We start from the raw sequence: 22,494 nt of genomic DNA, 5'->3' as shown, positions 1-22,494 counted from the left end.
GCGGCGTACCACTCCATGGCCTTTTTACCGTAATGGCAAGATGCCAAATCCAGCCAAAACAGTACGGAACAACCGTGTTTCTTCAGGAAAGGCAGCAGACGTTTATTCAAACACTCTTTCACGTAAATTTCTTGGTTGACAGTCCCGGAAGCTATGAAAATGCTGCTTTTCAAGCCACAGGTACAGATGGCTTGCCAAACCAGATATTTCTTTGCGAACTTTGACAGTTTCATGTGCTTGAAAACATTTGCTACCTTTCCCCTTCCTTTTGCCGTATAAAACTCCTGTCCCGGAAGCTGCTTGTAGTCGGCTTTGACGTAGGTTTCGTCGTCCATTACCACGCAGTCAAACTTCGTCAGCATCGTCGTGTACAGCCTCCGGGATCGCGCTTTGGCCGTCGTATTTTGTTTATCATCGCGATTTGGAGTCACTACCTTCTTGTAAGTCGATAGTCCGGCTCGTTTTTTGGCTCGATGCACGGTTGTAGACGATACACCCAGCTTATTTGCGGCATCTCGGAGAGAGAGGTTAGGGTTTCGCTTGAAACTACCGGCAACTCTCTTTGTCGTCTCAGCGGCTTCCGGTTTTCGATTTCCCCCCGATCCAGACTTCCTGGCTGTCGACAAACGTTCCCCAAACACTTTAATTACATTTGTAACAGTTGATTTGGCAACTTTTAGCGATTTTGCCAACTTTGCGTGCGAGTAGCTCAGATTTTCGCGATGCGCGAGCAAAATTTTGATACGCTGCTCTTCTTGCTTGGACGGCATTTTGACAACTGAAGAGTGAATTCCAAAATCAAAATAGGAGCAACATTCTACACACACACACCTTCAAAATGAGGGGTGTTCAGGTTTTTTAAATGCAAAATTGAAAGAAATACGTCAAGTTGATATTGACCAAATTTTGACCGTATCACCCTTTATTACTTAGCACACCCCGAAAGAATGATGAGAACAAATTTGCCGAATCAAGCGGGGTTTCGGCCGTAAACTCGTTATAAAAAACATGCTGAGGAATTGCATCCGTCTGCTTTCGACTTCTAATGAACGACCAGAACGATTTAGGATCGTTTTTGATCTTTTCTTTATTGGTTGAAATCAAAGTTGAAGGGGTCCGATGCATTCATGCTATCGCACTTTCTGGTGGTTTTAAATTTTAACACGAAGGGCTTGTGATGATGATCAATTTTCAGCAATGACAACGGTGGTTCCAGTACCTGAGCACACTTATCCTCATTGATGAAAGCCAGATCGAGAAGCCTCCCATTTACGTTCGTCAAATCATTAACTTGATAAAGTCCGCAGCCTACAACGGACTCTATTAGGGCTATCTCTTGCTCAGACGAACGTGCATCCAACACAAGTGTGGGAGATTGTAATCGCCAACAACCAATACACGACCGTGATCACGGGCAAGATCGAGTAGATTTTGTACACAAGCAAAATCTCGATAACTTTTTCAAAGGGACGTATCAGCTTTTGTAAACAATGCATTTGATCGTCGATTTGGCGTAACTGGTAGCTCGCCCACGCATGCTAACACTACCATCAGATAGGGGAAATTTTCCTCTACCTGCTAGTGGTGTTAGTAAGCGTGTGCGAGCTACCAGTTACGCCAAATCGACGATCAAATGCATTGTTTACAAAAGCTGATACGTCCCTTTGAAAAAGTTATCGAGAAATGTTGTTCGTACAGATTCGTGGCACTGTTTGGTGGGAGGTAAATAACGCAAACAAACAACTCAAAATTCGGCAACGTAATCCGAACGATGATTTGCTCTAGTTGTTCACATTCAACAACACTAACAGACGTGCTCTGCAACCCATTTCTCACACCAATCAATACTCCACCTCCACGCAGAAAACAGCTGGTGTTTGCATTCCTATCACAGCGATAAATTGTGTAGTTGTGAACGAGTTCCGAGTTTTGGATATCATTGCTTTCGTCAGGGGCGATTTCCTTGGTACCGACGGATACATTTAGTTATGCAGAAATACAGAAAGATTAGCCCGTGTGTCACACTGGGTCATGTGAGTTAAAAGTAGCTTAGTCTAGTATACCTGTCTTTTAGCTTGTAGTAGCAAATACCACCTTCAGACCAATTTGTATGAATACTTGTCAACCTACACCTAATGTTTTGAAGATGAGCTTTTCTTGCACTTAACCTGCATACAAGACAAATCTTAAACAATTACAGATTTTAATGATTTCATCAGTTTGCATGTGTGAACAACAAATGGACGGTTGAAGTCATTGTTTAGAAAAGCACTTTGTAATATGTCCTTGAAATAATCAAAATAGAGTTTTAAAGTAACTAAAATTTTAACATAGTTGAATTCAGACTAAGTTGATAGAATCTGCGCCAACTTCACGCCAGACCAAATTTTCCAAATCCGTGAAAATTGCACAACTCGTAAAAGTCGCAAAATCATAGAGATGCAGAGGTGTATTCGGTCTCTAGTTGTAACGTGTGCAGAATTAATAGTCCCTTCCCTCCCCGACGACCGTAAGGACGTGGCCGGCACCGTTATTGGCCTGAAAAGTAATGCAAGCTGATAATGGATTGCTAATCCCAAGTCCCATTTACTTTGGTTCTTTATGCAAATTTCGGTATATCTGGTCAATCACGGAGTAGCAACTTCTGAATTGTATGGTCATCACTGATCATGCTCATGCTCTGACTGCAGTTGATATTTGTTACCAGTAGTAGCCACTCCCGTTATGAATTTTTATACTGTATTTTTCATATCGAAAATAACGTCGCGTGAAAGTGGAACTTGATGAAGGCCTAAGTGTTTTTTTCGTAGCTTTTAGTTTTCGGATTTGAAAGATCGTCGCTTGCAGTGGCTTACTGCATTTATGTAAGGTAGCCACCATCCCTTTGAAGATCTTGTCTTGTATGCAGCTCCACTTAATAGCAAGATCAATTTGAGCTACCGATCTGAATTCACAATATCGCTGTATGATGGGCCAAAAACGGAGAGGTGGCCCCATAAATAGAGGCACTAACGCGAAATCCACGGGAATTTAAGAATTTCCTTCCAACGATACAATCCAACAAATCGAATATCACAATTCGCAATACTTATTATTATTAAAGGATGGTTTTTTAAGAAGGGTAACGCTTGCAATGGCTTACTGAGCATAAAAACGCGGTCCCAGAAACATTCATATTAAAAATATGTACGGTCAAATCGTTTGTTTGCCGTCGTTGGTGCCAGGTTTGAATGGTTACAACAACTCGAATAGCAGTATGATGTGATTAAAAGGGCTCGGTGACCTTATAGTAACCGTTTTTGCTTACTGAGCAGAATATCGTTAGTCTAATCTCAAACCCATCCACATTCAAGATTTGTCAGTCGTTTTATTTGTTTATATGACTACATAATAACAGTAATAACAGCCTCGATGATTAAAACGGAGCTCGTTTGCCTAGTGGCAAACGTTTTTGCTTACTGAGCAGAAGACCGTGGGTTCAATCCCAAACTCGTTCGCGTTATATGATCGTTAGGACATCAATTCAGTTTATCGTTTACCAAATTGAACCCTGCTGCAAACCCAACCCTCTTTCCCAATAACCCAGATATTCCTCGTGGAAATGCAGAGGATTTCTCGGCTTCCATCAAAGCGAGTATCACATCCTACCCATATTCCTACTCATTCCTTTCTTGACCTGTGGCCGGGCGCGGCTGGTGCTGGTATTGCCTAGTTTTAGATCACCAGTTTTTATACATTAACGATGATTGCTAGTCTCAAGCATCGTATATTGGTTCTCTGTGTAATTACAGCTTATCTGGAAATAACAGAGTAGCAACCGTGGGCGTTCAATCATGCTCATGCTCATGCTCAATTCGTGAAAGTCACGAAATCACATGCACCTTACACCTCCGAACCGAATCATCCTTCAACCCAGAACCCAATGCAATGGTGTCCCGTCAGTATTTCTGAAGAAGCATATATGGAGTGTAATTCAATAAAATTGAAAGTCTATTTTCAAAAGTTATTTTAAAGCTACAATAGAACTGCATAATCACATACTGCTATTCAAATTTTAAAAATTTTCGTATTATTTTAATAACACTTTTTCAAGACAGTTTGGCAGATAATTTGTTTAAATCGGCATTACACGTGACGACAGGCCCTAAACACTAAACGAAATTGAGTAATAGTTTCCACCATCAAACCCGACAGATGTCACACCGCTAATGGTGGATAAACCAGTTTTGCAGCATGGAAATTATCGTTGATTTCAAAGTTTCATGCAAATCGAAGAAGGTCAAGTTAATTTTTTTTAACTATTTGTCCTGGAATTTCTCTACAGTGAAGCAGTCAATTTAAAGCGTGCCATTATAAGTTAAATTTTACATTAGTGCTGCTTGGTAAGTGAGTGAGTAAAATGTTTCCTCACTTTTCCGGGAAAAACTGCATGATTATGAGGAAATTCGACAAAAAATTTACTCAGTCTAGGAGTTTTCTTAAAGACTGAGTGAAGTATCTCTCGATATTTCTATTATTGGAGAAGTTTTTCCTGGAAAATAGTGGAACATTTTACTCATTCACTGAATAACCCCACTTTTGGCGATTTTGAAACAAATTCAACTAAATTTTAAGTTACTCTTATTGACCGCGTAGGTCTTGCCCTTCAGGGTCCGGTTGGAAAATTAGTCGGGGAAAGTGCTGATAATGTGTCCGTCGCGAGTTTTGGTGGTGATTCGGTGACCAACGTTGCCGTGAATCAGCAAGTTTACGTCTTGCAAAAGTGTTCGTCTGTTGGTCTCTCGCCAGTGTCGGAGATTATGAGCAATCTGAAGGATGCCTCGCTGGATACGCCCAAGACTGGACGGGCGGTAGCTGGTGGCCGTGAACTTTTCCTGGGGAAAGCACTAGACGAGAACCTCCTCCCAGATGACCCTGGCAATGCAAGAAAATTTGTTTTCGTTGAAGGAAGCATTACAACAAGGGTAATTGCTATTAGATATCTTTGCAAACAATGACAGATAGCAGACATGAAGCTCAAGAGGGGGTGCCGGGCAAAGGTGTTATATTCTAGACCAATGGTAAGTTACAAATTCGCTGTTGTCGTCGTCGTAGTCACCGTAGGCAGAACCGTTAGTATATTTAAAATTGACCATCAGCCGATGAAACTATATGAATTATCGCGTATTTCTGTTGTTCATTACATACCAAATGAAAACTTAATCATATTTTGTCGTGAAGTGTTGTGATGTTGAGATGCTCGATAACCCTAGATTGATCGATTTTGCTTAATGAGCAGAATATCATGATGTTTGTGCATCGTCGATTATATATGCCACTACCCTACCCACTATACGATTCTAGAAAACAATATAAAATACAATAAACAGTATCTCGTATGCCTCCGCCATGGCAGGACGGCGAAGCAATCGGTGCGTTTTAGTTCTATCCGTCTTCGTAATTATCACAAAACTCAACACAACGTAGGGATCCCGCCCGTGCGCGATCACATGGGTTTAATCCCAAGCTCTCCCACAACATAATAAACCACCATCGTTGGGTTCCGAGAGCATAAAAAGCAGTTAATAACCAATAAATTAATTGTTTAAACTATGAGTTTCGGAAAGGGTGTATGCGTGATCTAGTTTGGACGAGATTGTTGGCTGCTTTCAGAGACGTCGCTTCATTTGAATAGCTTTTTGTTAAGTCGCTCGTAGATTGTGATAATGTAAGGGGCACGGTGGCTATAGAGCAACCGTTTTTGCTTAATGAGTAGAAGATTGTTGAAGTAGTTCATTTCATTGTAATATCTTCTTGTAACCGATAATGAACGATCGTCGGTCGTAGCTTGTTGTGATGTAAGGGGCATGGTGGCCTTGGAGCGACCGTTTTTGCTTACTGAGCAGAAGATCGTGGGTTAGAACCCAAGCTCCATTACGTTACTGAGCTTAACAGCTTGTAAAAGATCGCATCACTTCCCAATGTGAATCCAGATCTAACTTACCCTTCCCACTAACAAAAACCTCCTTTCCATCACAACCGTGAAGATGCAGAGGTATACTTGTCTCTAGTAACTACGGTTGTTGAAATAACAATCCTTTCCCTCCCCGATGACCGTAAGGACGTGGCCGGCGCCGTTATTGACCTCAACAATTAAAAAATAAGGATTCTCTGGATTTTGTATACTGAAAATGGATTGCTAGTCTCAAGCCCCATTCATATGGTTTTTTTGCAAATTTCGCTATATCTGGTCAATCACGGAGTTGCAACTACACAGAAAAAAAATCTTAATTTTAACTATCGCGTAAAATAACCCTTAGTTTAATTTTGAGCTATAGTTGGCATAAACAACGAAATCGTTTACTAGCTTGCATACAATATTGCTAATTTATGTGATATTGCGCTTAAATTTACACGAAACATCGCGTAAATTTACGTGAAATCTAGCGTTAATTTATTTGCGCTATATCTCGCAGAAATTAACATGAAGTTTTCAAATGGTGTACTGAAATGTATGGTCGTCAATGCTTATGCTCATGCTGCTCATTGAACGCGTGTAGGTTTTGCCCTTCTGAACAACTTTACTGAGGACAGCAAACTTCTATCCATTCGAGCAGTCAAGTGCAAGCAAGCAACTAGAAGTTAAATGGTACACTAGCGCCTCGTGGTGGTGGAATTCTCTATTTAATTGACCATGTTTTGTGCATCTAATCAACTTTCTGTTTATTTCACCTATCAAGATAGAGCAAGAGAAGTAATATGTTACGCTAGCGTCAGCAGGTCAGATAATTCTGGTAATCAACCAATAGGAATTATAAATCTTAACAACTTTGCTCAAAACTGCAACCTTCTATCTATTAAAGCAGTCATGATAAGCAAGCAACTACAAGTCAAATGGCACACTACCACCGCGCGGTGGTTGAATTCTCAACTAAACTCCACCATTCGATGGGTCTTGTCCATCTGAACAACTTTGTCAAAGAAAGATTCTGAACATCAGGAAAATGCACGAACATGCTAAAAGAAGTTGCGTAAGCTTCAGGGCGTGAATTTAAGCGTGAATTAAAATCTGCAACAGCCAGCGTCAGTGTTCACTCGGCTGTCGACAGCAGCAGGCCACTCTCGATGTGTGTCAAACAATCGTGCAGCAACCAATGTGTGGTTCTCCTCATTGATCTTCATCAGCAGTTCTTTCAGTCGAAGCGTCGTCGACTTTGGAAAGCAACCGTTTCGTGATGAGTGTTGAGTACTGACCACGTTTTGCGTTCATTGCTGCAATTGAAGTACTCTGCCCCCCGTTCGCGATACTGCCATACAATGAAACCACTGGAAGTGTTTATAGTGTTGAACTTTTTGACTATAATTATAAGATATTTTGTATAGTGAATAATAATCATCAAATCTGTAAAGTTAATTCGATTAAGAGTATTATCAAATAAATGAATAAACAAAACAAAATACAACCACACACCTCATTTCTCAGCTTTCACGAACATCTTCAAACATAGGAAATGATCTATTCAACACAGAGAAAAATGACATTGAATATGTTATTGATGTTTACAATATCGACAATTGCCCGACTCTATTGCCTGTACAGGCAAGTAAATATATGGATTTCGGGGGGTTTCGCCATGGAATAGACTCCTACCGATTGATAAACACATGTCACGAACCGAGGAAAGTAAATTTACGATTATTGACCACCTGAATTAACCGGCGCCGGTGGTGTAGTGGTAAGCGTGACTGCTTTCTAACACCCCGATGGGTCTGGGTTTAATCCCAGCCGAGGTCGGTGGGATTTTTCTGAAGCATAAAAATCTCTGGTCACGTCTTCCTTCGGAAGGGAAGTAAAGCCGTTGGTCCCGGCCCATGATGTGTGTTGAATGGGTGCGATATTCTACGCAGGTGTGGAAGCTGCCTTCCTGCACATTCGATTGCCGTCAATGGATGGCAATCGATGTCCGTCGGTGATTGGCACTAGATTGCGGAACAGAGACCGACGTTAAATAAAGGAATGAAGAAGAAGAAGACCACCTGAATTCACCTAATGCGTGCCAGTTGTTTACTTTTTTACTGTTCATTTAAGGGGGATTGGATAACCTATAAGGGAATAATGCATATTTTAAACAATATGTTATGTTGATGATATTGTTACAAGTTTAGACTCGTTAGTCACATCATCTTGGTGCATAAAAAATGCGTAGGTTTTATTTCATTCCGCAATAAAATCATGCCGGTACTTTTCTTTATTGGATAGTTTCTTGCTTCCGAGAAGCAACACATATTATTCTTCCACGAGACAACAAAGTGACGTACACGCCACTATGACAAATTTTCACAATTTGCATTTTCATATTCAGTATCAATTGACGCCATAAAACTTGAATTTGGATCATTCTTTATCATAGGAAAGTTTGTTCTACTTTGTTGCAAAATGTCGATTTGAAATCTCGTTTTTGCAGTTAAGTAACATTCGTAGAACTAAATATCAAAAATTTAAATTCGATTTTTCCTGACAGCTTCTTGCATGGGGATGTCAATTAGGGTTATGATTATCGATGAAAAGCAAACTTTGGTACAAATTTACCGATTCATAATGCCTGAATATAAAAAAAGCTTCTCCTGAACAATTGATTTTGGCGCTTACCTCACATTGCTGTCACACTGCATTCGTGACAGGCACGGCCAATGTAAATCCCCTGAAAACCTGTTTTGGTGTTCCACCTTCTTCGCTCATCATTCTTAACGGTGCTAGATTTCAGAATAAACCAGTCGCGCTCAACAGGCCATCGCACCACAATGTTTGTTTCTATTTCAATCATTTTAGTCAGTCTCATGTGCATAGCAAACGCCCAGTCGTCAAATAAATTCGAAGGTAAAGCCATTGCTGATTTAATTCTTTCGATACACATCACCAACTGCATTTGAATTTCAGCAACATTGGGCTGCTTGCAGTACAACACCAACCATGGCTACAAGCATACACATCCGTATTATCCCACGAGCCAGTTCCGACACGTGAACGTCACCTTCGATGGTATCAAAGTGTTTCGAATGGGCGTTCTGGGTCACAACGATGGTCACATTCGCTTGTCGCCAACCATGTTCCCGTACGATAATACCGAAATGAATGAAATTGGTGAGTATAATTAAAACCGGTTCCGAAATCTTCCTCAATACGACTTCTTTGTAGTTCTATCCGGATGGGGCAACACGAAAACAGTTGTTCGTCGCTACACTCGAACCTCACCCGAAGAACAAATTAGTGAGATTGTACTGAAGGAACAATCGAGCATCGGAATGCTGTCGTACTTTCAGCCGTTTATGTTCACCATGGCAGTGCATCCAGGCGGATTGGTGCAGCTCACGAGGGATGAAGATTCGGCGCCATTTCTGGAGTTTAGTGACCGGAAACTGTCTGAAAAATATATAGGATTTTGCAATTGGGACGTCCCGCTGGTGTTTTTCTACGATTGTCCACTGGAAGTGGATCAGAGGACATGTGACGGAATTGTGTTTAGCAAGTAGTGGTTCGACATTAGTGATTTTTAATACATTGTGTATGATTCATAGTTGAAAACAATCTCTTGCTCTGTTATAAGTGGGAACATCGCATTCGATAATTTGAAAGAAGTTTTATGTTCTTGAAACGGAGGCAGTCCGGATTTAGTATGATTTTCAGAAATGCACACTCAACAATGTTCGGCACAGGACATATTATTGGAAGGTACATACGTGTTACGACGCATATGTAGGTAAAGTAAAATACTCAGTTTTACGGATTCTAATAAAAATCTGTTCTTTTCATTTGATCTCCTCAAGATTTATGGCTGTTTCATACGGGACAGTTTGCAAGCTACAAAGGTATTTGTCAACAAGACCATACGCACCAAATTTGCGTTTTAGCTAGACGAACTTTTATGTTAAGTAATTGACATATACAAATTCTGGTTATTCCACTCTCTGGGAACCATGTTGAACTTATTAGTCATATAGGCTAATTGAGCGCGCAATATTTGATGTGATAATAGAAGTTGTCATAAGGATAGAATTTCCGGACTTTATATCTCCAAATCTTCAAAATCTTTCTTTACACAGTTAAAAAAAAGTAGTGTAAATTTATGTTACTATGATGCGCATAAATGGAGCGATATATCATATAAGTTCACTTCATAGATCGTGTAAATTTATGCGACAGGTCATGAAATTTTGCATATATTGTCTGCAAAATGCAATGAATTTATTATTCATAGAAATATATTCACCTAAAATTAGCTACATAGTAGCTCCATGTCAAGGAGCCAGATATGTTGTGAATTCATCGTCTCTTTTATTCTGATCAATAAAAAATCTGGATTTTTACCACCGCGGTAATTTTGTGTATACCGACATCTCGTTTTTGAGCAGTTCCACGGCAAATGACGAATCGATCAGACTCGACCTTCTCAGAGTTGCATGATACTTTGCATGATTGTGTGTTATGAGCAATCATTCACATTTGTGCTCAAGTTCGGCCATTTCGAATCTTGCATTTTTTTTTTCAAAATGGCGTTTTTAATTTTTTTAATAAATTGTAGCATGGAAACGTCACTAAAAATTGAAATGACGTCTGAGACAAAGTTTTAGGGAAAAATGAACTCATTATAGGCAGTGTTAAATGTTGAATGGCTCAGAAGCAAATTGATAGCTGATCACAATAAAAAACGATCTGACTCATAGCAATCTTTAAACACCGTTTAAAAATTTTGCTCTGCTCTTGAACTTGAAGTCTTTTTGCCATAAGACAGGAAGTTTTAGACTTGACATTTTGCAACACTGCAATTTCTTCGAAATTGGCGTGTGTCAGATGAAATCTCACTTTCTGATCATAAATACATTATGCTTGAATGGGGTGGAGGTGATTTACCACCTTCTGCATTAAGAGATCCTAGGAAAATAAACTGGCATATTGAGCACAGTGCTTAGATTCAGATATATTTACAAACGACGTAAAGATTGATTCTATCCAACAATTGGAATCATTTTCTGAAAAGGTAAACGAAAGAATTATAAATTCCTACAACAGTAGCTTCATATCAAACAGTCGCCTTCTAACAGGGATGTGCCGTGGTGGAATTTGAAATTGGAACGCCTTCGGAAAGTTTCTCGTAAGATGTTCAATAAGGCGAAAATCACTTCTGATTGGACTAAATATAAGAAAACCCTATCTGAATATAATAATGAAATACGGAAATCTAAGAGGCGATCTTGGATTCAAATGTGTGAACATATAAACAGTACTCCTATAGTCACGAGATTACAGAAAACTCTTGCGAAAGACCATACGATTGAATTTGTCAATCTTAAATGTCATGATGGAGGTTTTACCAAATCTCCCTCTGAAACTTTAAATTTAATGATGGAAACACATTTTCCAGGTTCGGTATTGTGTGTGGAATCAGATATTTCTGATTCTGTTGGTGAAATGTGTTCTATAGAGACCTCGCCAGTGTCTCAGAGAACAGAAAACACCATACCAGATATAACTGATGAAATTTTCACAATTGCCAGAGTGGAGAATGCTGTGAGATCTTTCTAGCCTTTTAAATCTGCGGGTGTGGATGGCATATTCCCGGCACTACTTCAAAACGGTGAAGCAATGCTGATTCCGTCTCTTTATAAGGCGAGTTTAAGATTAAACTACATTTCATCAAAATGGAGATTGGTAAGAGTTATATTCATACGCATAAAACGCAGCCAAAAGCATTTAGGCCCATTAGTCTCTCATCAATTTTACTGAAGACTATGGAAAAGGTGTTGAATGACTTCATCAATTCAACTTACATGTTAACGCATCCAATATCTAATTTTCAGTTTGCGTATCAACCTGGAAAATCAACAGTTACTGCTCTCCATTCTTTGGTAACTAAAATCGAAAAATCACTTTCAGTTATAGAAATCACACTTTGTTCTTTCTTGGATATTGAAGGAGCTTTTGACAATGCATCCTATTCTGCTATGGTTGACGCCATGAAGAAAAGGAACTTCGTTACGCACATCGTCAACTGGATTCATACTATGCTTGCAAAAAGAAATGTCACTTCTGGGCTGGGAAGCTCATCTATAACAGTAAAGGCAACGAAAGGTTGTCCTCAAGGAGGAGTCTTCTCACCACTAATGTGGTCTTTAGTTGTAGATGATCTTCTAAGAAGCCTAGAGGTGAAAGGTTTCGAAGTTGTGTACTTTGCAGATGATATAGTCATCGTAGTTAGAGGAAAGTTTGACACTATCATTTCAGAAATAATGCAACAAGCTCTAAAGTTTACCCAATCTTGGTGTATTAAGGAGGGCCTAGATATTAATCGTTCCGTTTACTAGAAAGAGGAAGTTCAACCTAAAAGAGTTCAAGCTTGGAGGAGAACAGATCCATCTTAGTGAACAGGTCAAATACCTAGGGGTTATATTGGATGCCAAGTTGAATAGGAATGCTCAGATTTTTTTTTTAACTTTTTATTTGTTCTAAATTCAAAATAAATTACATTTCATTTTAACCTAGGTGCTCCAGTTACTGCAGTAACTTACCAGCCTTATTTGTTATGATATATATCTAAGTGTTTTTACATTGTTCCTGTCTTGGCAATTCAGTATTTTAAACAGGTTTTTTAAACCTGCATGTCAGTATAATTGAGGATTGCAACGATTTTTGCCTAAAATTATTAATTATTTTGTTGGACATTTGTTCTAAAGTCTCAACATTCGAAATTCTATGTACTTCGGTAGTACTATACCAGGGAGGCAACTTCAAAATCATTTTCAGAACTTTGTTCTGAATCCTTTGAAGTGCTTTTTTCCTGGTAGTGCAACAACTAGATCATATTGGAACAGCGTAAAACATGACTGGTCTAAAAACTTGTTTAAATATTAGAAGTTTATTCGTCAGGCAAAGTTTGGATTTCCTGTTTATAAGACGATACAAACATTTTATATATTTGTTACATTACATTTGTTACAACTCCTGCTCTAACAGGTAATCTATTAGATTTGGAATTTTGATAATTTACCTGCAGAGTTCTGTCAGTTAATTTTGAACTAATTTCATAATGTAAAGCGGAAAATTAAACTTTTTCAATTTAACAATCAAACCTTCATGCCAAACACTGTCGAATGCTTTTTCTATGTCTAGAAGAGCAACTCCGGTTGAGTGGCCTTCAAATTTGTTTGAACGAATTAAATTGGTAACTCTTAAGAGTTGATGAGTAGTTGAATGCCCATGGCGAAATCCAAACTGCTCATCTGCAAAAATTGAGTTTCTATTGATGTGAAGCATCATTCTATTCAAAATTATCTTTTCAAAAAGTTTACTTATTGAAGAAAGCAAACTTATTGAACGGTAGCTAGAAGCTTCAGCTGGATTTTTATCCGGCTTCAAAATTGGAACAACTTTTGCATTTTTCCATTTATCAGGAAAGTATGCCAAATGGAAACATCTGTTAAATAATTTTACCAAGAAAGACAAGGTACTCTCTGGGAGTTTTTTGATGAGGATATAGAAAATTCCATCATCACCTGGAGCTTTCATATTTTGAAACTTTTTAGTTATAGACCTTACTTCGTCCAAATCAGTCCCCCAGGAATCATCAAAAATATTTTCCCGAGAGAAAATATTCAGAAAATCCCGAGCAACCTGATTCTCAATAGGACTAGTAAGACCCAAACTGAAATTATGGGAACTCTCGAATTGCTTAGCAAGTTTCTGAGCTTTTTCCAAATTTGTGATCAAAATTTTACCACCTGCTTTAAGCGCTGGAATTGGCTTTTGAGGTTTTTTCAAATTTTTTGTGAGTTTCCAAAAGGGTTTGGAACTCGAGTCTAATTAAGAAACATTATTTTCAAAAGTTTTGTTCCTCAGGGCAGAGAATGGTTTTTTAATTTGTTTTTGCAAATCCCGCCAGATAACTTTCATGGCAGGATCGCGTGTTCTTTGATATTGTCTCCTACGGACATTTTTAAGACGGATCAAGAGCTGAAGATCATCGTCTATTATAATTGAATCGATCTTGGTACTGAGGCAGCTCTTGCTTCAACTATAGAAGTAGTCAGAGATTCAAGAGCATAATTAATTTCATCTTTGGTTTGCAAAGGAATGTTTGGATCGAAGTTATATTCCATAAATGTTCGATATTGCTCCCAATCAGCCCTATGGTAATTGATAGTAGAGCTGTTGGGATTACAAATTATTTCTTGGGATATTTCAAAAGTTACTGGAAGGTGATCAGAACCGAAGTCAGCATGGGTAACCAATTGGCTACAAAGTTGACATGAATCAGTTAAGACCAAATCAATAGTGGAGGGATTTCCTGCAGAAGAAAAACATGTTGGGCTGTTTGGATATTGAATAGTGTAATAACCTGCAGAACAATCATCAAACAGAATATTACCATTGGAATTGCTTTGAGAATTATTCCATGAGCGGTGTTTTGCATTAAAATCACCAATAATGAAGAATTTAGACCTATGACGGGTAAGTTTCTGAAGGTCACCCTTGAGAAAATTCTTTTGCTGGCCTACGCATTGGAATGGCAAATAGGCAGCTATAAACGTAAGTTGTCCAAATTTTGTTTCAACAGAAACTCCCAAAGTTTCAAAAACTTTGGTTTCAAATGAAGAAAGTATTTTGTGTTTGATTCGTCTATGAATAATGATGGCAACGCTACCACAGGGTCCATCAAGACGATCATTTCTATAAATTAAATAATTTGAGTCCTTCTTAACCTTATGGTCAGGTTTAAGGAACGTTTCAGTTATAACGGCAATATGCACGTTATGAACTCTCAAAAAGTTAAATAGCTCGTCTTCATTATCTTTAAGAGATCGAGCATTCCAATTTAAAATGTTTAATGCTTTAAAATCCATTACTGAATTTTAAAGTCATGACAATATTATTAGCAAATTTTACTCCACTTTGAATAGCATCAAACATGGAGTTAGATTTAAGCATATCAGAAATCATGTCAATTAATGAATTCTGTAAAAATTCCATTTTAGGGGCAGTAATGCTTCCTAAGTCAAAATTGTCAAAATTTCCGTTAGAACGTTGGTTAGTATTTTGATTTCTACCCGTTGCAATAGCAGCATAGGTAGCTCCATTAACTCGTTGAACATTGTTAGCAGCGAGGGGAGTAGGTACAGATGAAACATTTGAAGCAGGGGTGATATTTGTACCTACGGGTACGAATGTAGAATTTGTTCCTCGCTGACCGTTGTTAACAGCAGAGGAATTTGTACCTGGTCGGAAACGTGGAGCGTTTCCTACCTGGCGGTTAGAACGAGATTGTAGGATCGCTTTGCGAGTCTTACATTCCCGAAAATTGGATTTGTGGTTTTCACCACAATTTGAACATTTAAATTTCTTAGGATCTTCCTTCACAGGACAGTCGTCCTTTGCGTGAGAGGAATCACCACAATTCATGCATTTAGCTGGCATGTAGCAATTTTTAGTTCCGTGACCCCATCCCTGGCACTTACGGCACTGAGTGAGGTTTTGGAAATTTCCTCCAGTCTTCCTGAAGTGTTTCCACTTCACTCGGACATGAAGCATAAGGCTAGCTTTTTCTAAGGCCTTAAGGTTGTTTAGTTCACTAGACTTGAAGTGAACTAAATAAAAATCATTAGAAATCCCGTTGCGCGAATCGCCAGGACGGGATTTCATTTTCATTTTGATTACTTGGAGTGGCACAACTCCAAGTAATTTTGCCAGTTCATCTTTGATCTGATCCAGGGATTCACCACTGGACAGTCCTTTCATGACAACCTTGAACACACGTTCAGTTTTGGTGTCGTAAGTAAAAAAATTGTGTTTCTTCTCAGTGAGAAGACATTTAAATCCGTCCAAGGTTTCAGCCAATACACGGCATTCAACCCGACGTCCAATTTGTAGTGAAAACTTAACTTTCACGAAATTCAAAAGTTCCATGCGAAGAGCATGGAAATCGGAAGTGGTTATCACAATAGGGGGAATCTTTTCCTTCTTGGCATTAAGCCGGGAAAGTTTACTAGAATTTTTCTTGGATGATGGATCATTCTCATCATCCGTGAGCAAATCAAATTGATTACTCAAATTAATTTCATCAGAAGGGAGGTGAAGAGTTTGCCCCTTTCTTTTGCGTTTAGGCGCCATGGCGGCAGTAAATTTTTATCCAAATCGACTTCCAAGCAGATTACTATAAGAATCTGAAGGATCGAAGAGGAATTTTCCAAATCGATATCCAAGAAGGATTACCTCGGGTAGGGTCCAAACAAGGATCGAAGAGGAATAAGAGTTGAACAAGGTAGAGAATTTTTACAGGTTGAGCACTGAAAAGTGCTGTTTAAATTTGTTGTAGCTTTTAGGTAGTAGTAACACTTCCTTAAGCAAAAAGCAAATAGGTCCGCACGGCAAGAGAGTACGATGTGGACTGGAATGCTCAGATTGATTCTTTGATCAACAAAGCAACCAGTGCCCTGTGGTTATGCTCCAAAACTGTTGGTAGAAAGTGGGGCTTGAAACCAACAATGACAATGTGGATTTACACATCAGTAATCCGTCCAAAAGTAACTTATGCTTCGTTAGTGTGGTGGCCAAAAACGAAATAGACTACCGTACAGAGGAAGCTGGCAAAACTACAACGTCTAGCATGTATTTCTATAACGGGTGCTATGCGCAGCACCCCATCAAAAGCGTTAGATGCAATTCTCAATCTACTACATTTTACAATACTTCCAAAAAGGACCAGTGATGAGTATGAATGGAGACTGGATGAAACCAGAGGACAATTATGACACTCCCTTCAACGTATGTGAAATGTTGCGTTCGGATCGGAAAGTCGGTGGTCCTAGCGTTCGTCAAGGCTCAATCATATGTTTCACAGATGGCTCAAAAATTGGAACACAAACAGGTGCAGGAATCTTTGGCCCTGGGACAAATATTTCAGTAGCGATGGGACATTGTCCAACAGTGTTTCAAGCGGAAATCGTGGCCGTACTTGAATGTGTAAGTGTTTGCCTAAGGAGAAAATATAGATGTGCAAATATCTGCATTTTTCTGATAGTCAAGCAGCACTAAAAGCGCTTCGTGCTTACAACTGTACATCAAATATTGTCTGGGAATGTATTCTCTTATTGCGACAGCTGTGCAAATAGAACTCAGTAAACTTATATTGGGTTCCTGAACATTGTGGCATTGAAGGAAATGAAAGGGCATTAGGTTCTTATTCACCGTTTATTGGCCCAGAACCATATAGTGGAATATCAAACTTTACGGTAAAAATGGAACTCAAACGCTGGGATGAACAAAGGGTGATGGCCAACTGTATGGCCGTCACGAAGTGCAACCAGTCGAAAAGATTTATAACTTCAAATGTAACACATACCAAAAAGCTCTTGGAGCTCAATAAACGGGCTCTTATTTAGTATATACACTGGCCTAGTAACTGGGCACTGTCCGAGTAGATATCATTTGAAGAACATTGGTCGGGTTCAGAGCGATATCTGCAGTTTCTGTAGCATAGCACGTGAAACCTCGGAACATCTGCTCTGCAGTTGCGGTGCATTACACAGGCGTAGATCTAAATTGTTTCGTAGTTTTATCTTACAACCTAGTGGAATTTGGTCTGCTAATCCTGAAAAGGTAGTTGGTTTCATAAACCATATCATACCTGACTGGGAAAGGACGTGTCCAGGCAACTAGCTGTCCACTCATTAAATGGTGGTCATCTTGCATGATACGAACAGTAAACAGGGGTACTACAAAAGTTCAAATATTGGACGCAGTGGTTCAACTCCCACCAACAAAAAAAAAAAAAAAAAAAAATAAAAACTTGAACTTCTTTTTTAGAACTAGAATGGCGTTCATGCACCGATATACGTTTGAGAGAGGCTGACAGCCGTTTCTTCTTGGGAATATTTAAAGTGTTAGGAATTGTGGCAAGTTGAAACTTCGTATTCAACTTTGACTATAGAGTAGTGCATTGTAAGCTTACTAAAACCCAGTTATCTGTTTATATGTATTTTGTTTCAAGACATTGTTACTATGTGTAAGCTTACCAAAATCCAGATATCTGTTTCCTAAGAGGAAGAGGAGACAACTGGCTTCTTTTTGTCTGTGACGTGTTCTTCTTCTCTCGAGGGAACGACCGTGCAAAAACTATTTGACTATAGGCAACGCAGTCGACTGTCAAAATACAAGAAAATAGATTCCCTGTTGTAAAAATTATCGAGTTTTATGTATACGTTCGCCCGACCCATCAAGCGCAGATTCGCGTTTGACAGAAAATTGGTTCATAAAAGTTCCCCTATTGTCTCCTCTTCCTATTAGTCTGTTTCTGTGTACTTTGTTTAAAACATGGTTGGAGCTCAGATCTTACTTTATGGGGCTGCCATTTATCAATTCAATCGTGGCCCAAACCGTTACGTTTTTTCTATATCTATTGCATTGTTTTTTTTTTATAATTTTACACCCGTTTCATCTCCTCCAAACACCGTGACAAATTTCATCATATGTAACGTTTGTCCATTCAACTTTCCACCAAAAATTAACACTCAGAAGATCTATGAAGACAAGTTGAATTTTTAGAAAGGAAATACGGATGGTCATCGGTATATCCGTTAGAGATGCAGTATGAAAATGTAATCTCAGTTCTTGACAAAAATGTTAGGACTTGAATTTGCCAATGTGACAGTATGGAGCATATGAATGAAGAATCAGCAACGGAAATCAGCAAACGAGCAGCGTCATGCCGCTGGGGTGTCTAGCTTCAGTGAAGCTGAGCACAATTTAAATATTAATATGGATAAATCAAGCTGAACAATGCATTAGGTCCTAATGTTTGAAAAATAATGACACAACCATTTATTTCAAATCTATTGGCGCCGTTTGAAACTACATACTTTGAAGAGTTATTCGGCATCAACAGATTTAAAATCTGTTGATAAATTGCTGAGCAATAATTTTTCAAACATTGACAATTCGCCGTTACACATTTTACCGTAGGCATCGTGTTAAAAGTGTTAATAACATGGGTACAGAACCGTTTCTTGTCGTGTTTGTCGTACTTAAAGCTAGGTAATAGCTTCTTTCATGGATCTGTGTACTGAAAATAGCTGAGAATGTCTTAACATGGCCATGAGGATGCAAGGAGAAAGTCAACGAAGAGAATCTGTCAATGTAACTTAGGACCTAATGCATTGTTCAGCTTGAAATCTAATTCCCGAAATTCACACCAGCACCAGTAGAAAACAAATCAACAGCAACAGCGCATTCATCAGCAGTGGAGGCACCATCAATCAGCAAGCACAACAGCAGAAACTAATCAAACCAGCTCCATACATTGAATGGGAGTGGATATCGGAAAACACAAAAGAACAGTTGAACGAATCATAGCAACACGTTCTGGCAAAGCCTCCGGCGAGTTGAGTTTAATCGAAGACACCATATCAAGAAAACTGGCAACTTTGCCAAAATCCAAGCGACAGACACAGTAGCGCTACGCTCGAGCGAAAGTGGAAGCAACGCATAGAAAAATGAGAAAATGCACTAACCTTTCTTCTGAGGTTGTAATATTTGCTATCAAATTCATTCGAAGACACGCGATTGTGTCTGTTTGATAGCGGACGTATGAGAAACGGAAGAGTTGCCAGTCTTCTTGATATTTGGTCTTCTGGCAGTTAATGCAAATGATTGGAACGAACTAGTACGTCTACTAGAAATTCTAAAAAGATACTAACTCAATCCACTTTGATCTTAGCCTTTAAGCCGAGAAGCTATACCTACTAACTCAATCCGAATGAAAATTATAATCGGAAACACAGGTCAATCTCTTCCCCAAACACAAAATCTACAGACTTTAGGACAAAGATGGTGGACTGAGATTCCCAAGCAGTCCAACTTCTGTCTAGCTCATTCCAATCTTTAACTTAAATTGTTTTTCTTATTGTTAAAATTCCGACGGCAAGTAATCCTACTGGGAGATTATATTCAATCCAACGGATCAATTTTCATGCCACCTCAAATGAGAAAACAGCTTGCGGATGAACAAATTAATGAGTGAACTTTCATGCAGGGATACTTTCCTATTGACATGAGGTAACAAGTTGGATACAAGTGAATTGGGATAATGCGCGTCGTTTCGAATAGTAACAGTGAACATTTGTAGCATATAAACTTCATGCTACATTAATTTTATATCTAACTAGCTGAGCATACCCGGCCTTGATCGGGATTCAATACTAGCTTAAGTTTATGCGCCAATTGAAAAAAATGCTATATTGTACGTAGACCCTCCCCCCTTTTATCTAAGGGGCTTTCTCCTATGACCTCCAAATGCCAAATTTGGTTCCATTTGCTTGATTAGTTCTCGAGTTATGCAGAAATTTCTGTTTTATTTGTATGGCAGCCCCCCCCCCCCCCCTTACAGAAGGGGGAGGGGTCTCGAACCTTCATAAGAACCTTCCACGGCCCCAAAAACCCCTGTATACAAATTTTCACGCCAATCGGTTCAGTAGTTTCCGAGTCTATAAGGGTCAGACAGACAGACAGACAGACAGACAGACAGACAGACAGAAATTCATTTTTTTATATATAGAAGATAGAAGATAGATTTAGATAGAATACCGCTAAAATTTACCCTATGATGATACGATTTCATTTTTAAATTTCCCGATGTCGACCCAAGAAACATTTGTGGTTTTATTAAGGCCTTCTAGTCCATGCTACGTTTTAAAAAAATCTTCAAAAATATATGTTTCTGCCAGTGCTGTTAATTTTCATATCATTCGATTGAAGATGAACCAATACGACCATTCAATCATTCCTGTGAAAACAAATTCTCACATGAACATAATTGGAAGAGCCCCTTTCTCATCGTCACTGTCAATTTAGTCACTCACAATCATTTGATATACAACAGTGGAGTATGGAAGAAACCCAGCAAAACCCGAACAGACAAATCGACCCGAAGTCGGATCAATGTATGGCAAATTTAAGGACGATGTCGACCCAATGTCGTGTTTTTGTCAGGTAAATTTTGGGTTTATGTCGGGTAGAAGTCAGGTTAGTGTCGGTTTGGCTTAGCTTTTTCGCCGGAATGTCGACCAGAGCTCCGTTTATGAGTAGGTTACACTCAATTGAATGATATCAAGCGTTTCTCAAATGAGAATGATCCGTGCCTTCGTCAAATGACTAAGCAACTGATATCACCCATTTGAAGAAGGGTCCCTTTTGATAGCGGATAGCTGCTTTTCTCATTTTCATCAAAAATGTGGAATTTATCTTGAGAATTTACAGCACTGGTTTCGGCATCGATAGAACAAACGTCACGATAATTAAACATAAATCCAATTGAATATAAAGAAAAAAATATTTCAAGTCTATCATCTTTGTGAGAAAAACCTTGACGCTAACTGGAAATGAAACGGTCTGTATTGATCTACTCACCTCAATGTATTGGCGATCGTTCGGGCGGCGGTGTCACATCGGAACACGTGACACATGTGAATCCGGGTGAGGCGATCTCGGGCCACGTAAGCGAAATCTCTATGTAAATTCATGGAATGGGAAAAGAGTGAAAGAAAAAACGAATGAATACAGCTGCACAATTTTCACAATGATTCCATAAGGACTTTTCAAAAAGATAGTTTAACGGATACAATTTGGGACCATCCATAAATGATGCTGCATTTTATGCGAGAGAGCAGGGAATCAAACACATCTAAAAATGAAAAAAATGACAACCGATCCAAATGATAACGCATTGTCTGTAACGGCAAGTAACATGACAAAATCCTCTTTGTGTGTTTTTTTTTATGAAAAACAACCTTTGCATATAGCTTGATCGGAACGATGGAAGGATATCGAAACAATAGTTTGCAAGCTTCTTCACAACATACGCAGCAGACGCTATATCGTCATCCGCGTTTACTGCATCAAAGCTTGCAAACATTTTCATCAAACATCAAGCCATAGGAAATTGAGTTTATCGTTGTAGTCGTCGCAAGCATTTGGTCTTTATTGTGGGTTGCCCTCTGCGTTTTGATTTCCTGGAAAAAAGGAGCTTGCAAAATTGTTTATACTAAATATGCTACGAGGGGGAAGGGGTTGTTTAAAAACATTCAACGTCATGACGCGTCATTGATCGATGGTCCCTTTTCATAAACACAACTATTCCTTGAGTTTAAGTTTCTATTTTGAATTCATGATCATGTGTTTTGTGCCCAAAATAGAAACATTACACTTTTGTTGTAGGCTTACTGTAAGTGTATTTTCATACCTTTCTCTGAGAGCACATCAAGACAGGACATCGAAGCACCACAGAGAACGGAAGTTTAATGTAGGGGGTTGTTTTTTAAGTGCATCAGTGACAGATAGCAGCAGGAAACGAAATAAAGGAAAAGGAAACAATAATGAACCATGATTGAAAAAAATAACTAACTTGTGATTGTGATGGGTATAAATTTTGGAAGCTAAACGTTGCGTGCGCATGATAAAATATATGGAAATGA

The 22,494-nt window shown here is 38.9% G+C and overlaps 2 protein-coding genes across 9 annotated transcripts in view; one reads left to right on the top strand and one right to left on the bottom strand.

The window, feature by feature from the left end:
- Nucleotides 1-22,494, bottom strand: part of LOC135707999 (protein Fe65 homolog) — a 358,036-nt gene that overhangs the window by 6,736 nt on the left and 328,806 nt on the right. For all 8 annotated transcript variants that reach the window (XM_065229931.1, XM_065229933.1, XM_065229932.1 and 5 more), the window contains one exon: nucleotides 21,431-21,529. In XM_065229931.1, coding sequence (XP_065086003.1) covers nucleotides 21,431-21,529 — 99 coding nt within the window. The remainder of the gene's footprint in view (nucleotides 1-21,430; nucleotides 21,530-22,494) is intronic.
- On the top strand, nucleotides 8,758-9,545 carry LOC135708016 (uncharacterized). The gene is made up of 3 exons (XM_065229954.1): nucleotides 8,758-8,857; nucleotides 8,918-9,121; nucleotides 9,176-9,545. The coding sequence occupies exons 1-3, from the start codon at nucleotides 8,782-8,784 to the stop codon at nucleotides 9,508-9,510; spliced, it is 615 nt and encodes a 204-aa protein (XP_065086026.1). The 5' UTR covers nucleotides 8,758-8,781; the 3' UTR covers nucleotides 9,511-9,545.

The sequence above is a fragment of the Ochlerotatus camptorhynchus genome, unplaced genomic scaffold, assembly GCF_037179485.1.
Source record: "Ochlerotatus camptorhynchus isolate MF236.1 unplaced genomic scaffold, CSIRO-AGI_Acam_v1.1 ptg000324l, whole genome shotgun sequence".
NCBI classification, from domain to species: domain Eukaryota; kingdom Metazoa; phylum Arthropoda; class Insecta; order Diptera; family Culicidae; genus Ochlerotatus; species Ochlerotatus camptorhynchus.
Note: the sequence above shows the minus strand (reverse complement) of the source record. Positions and strands in the feature narration are given on the sequence as shown.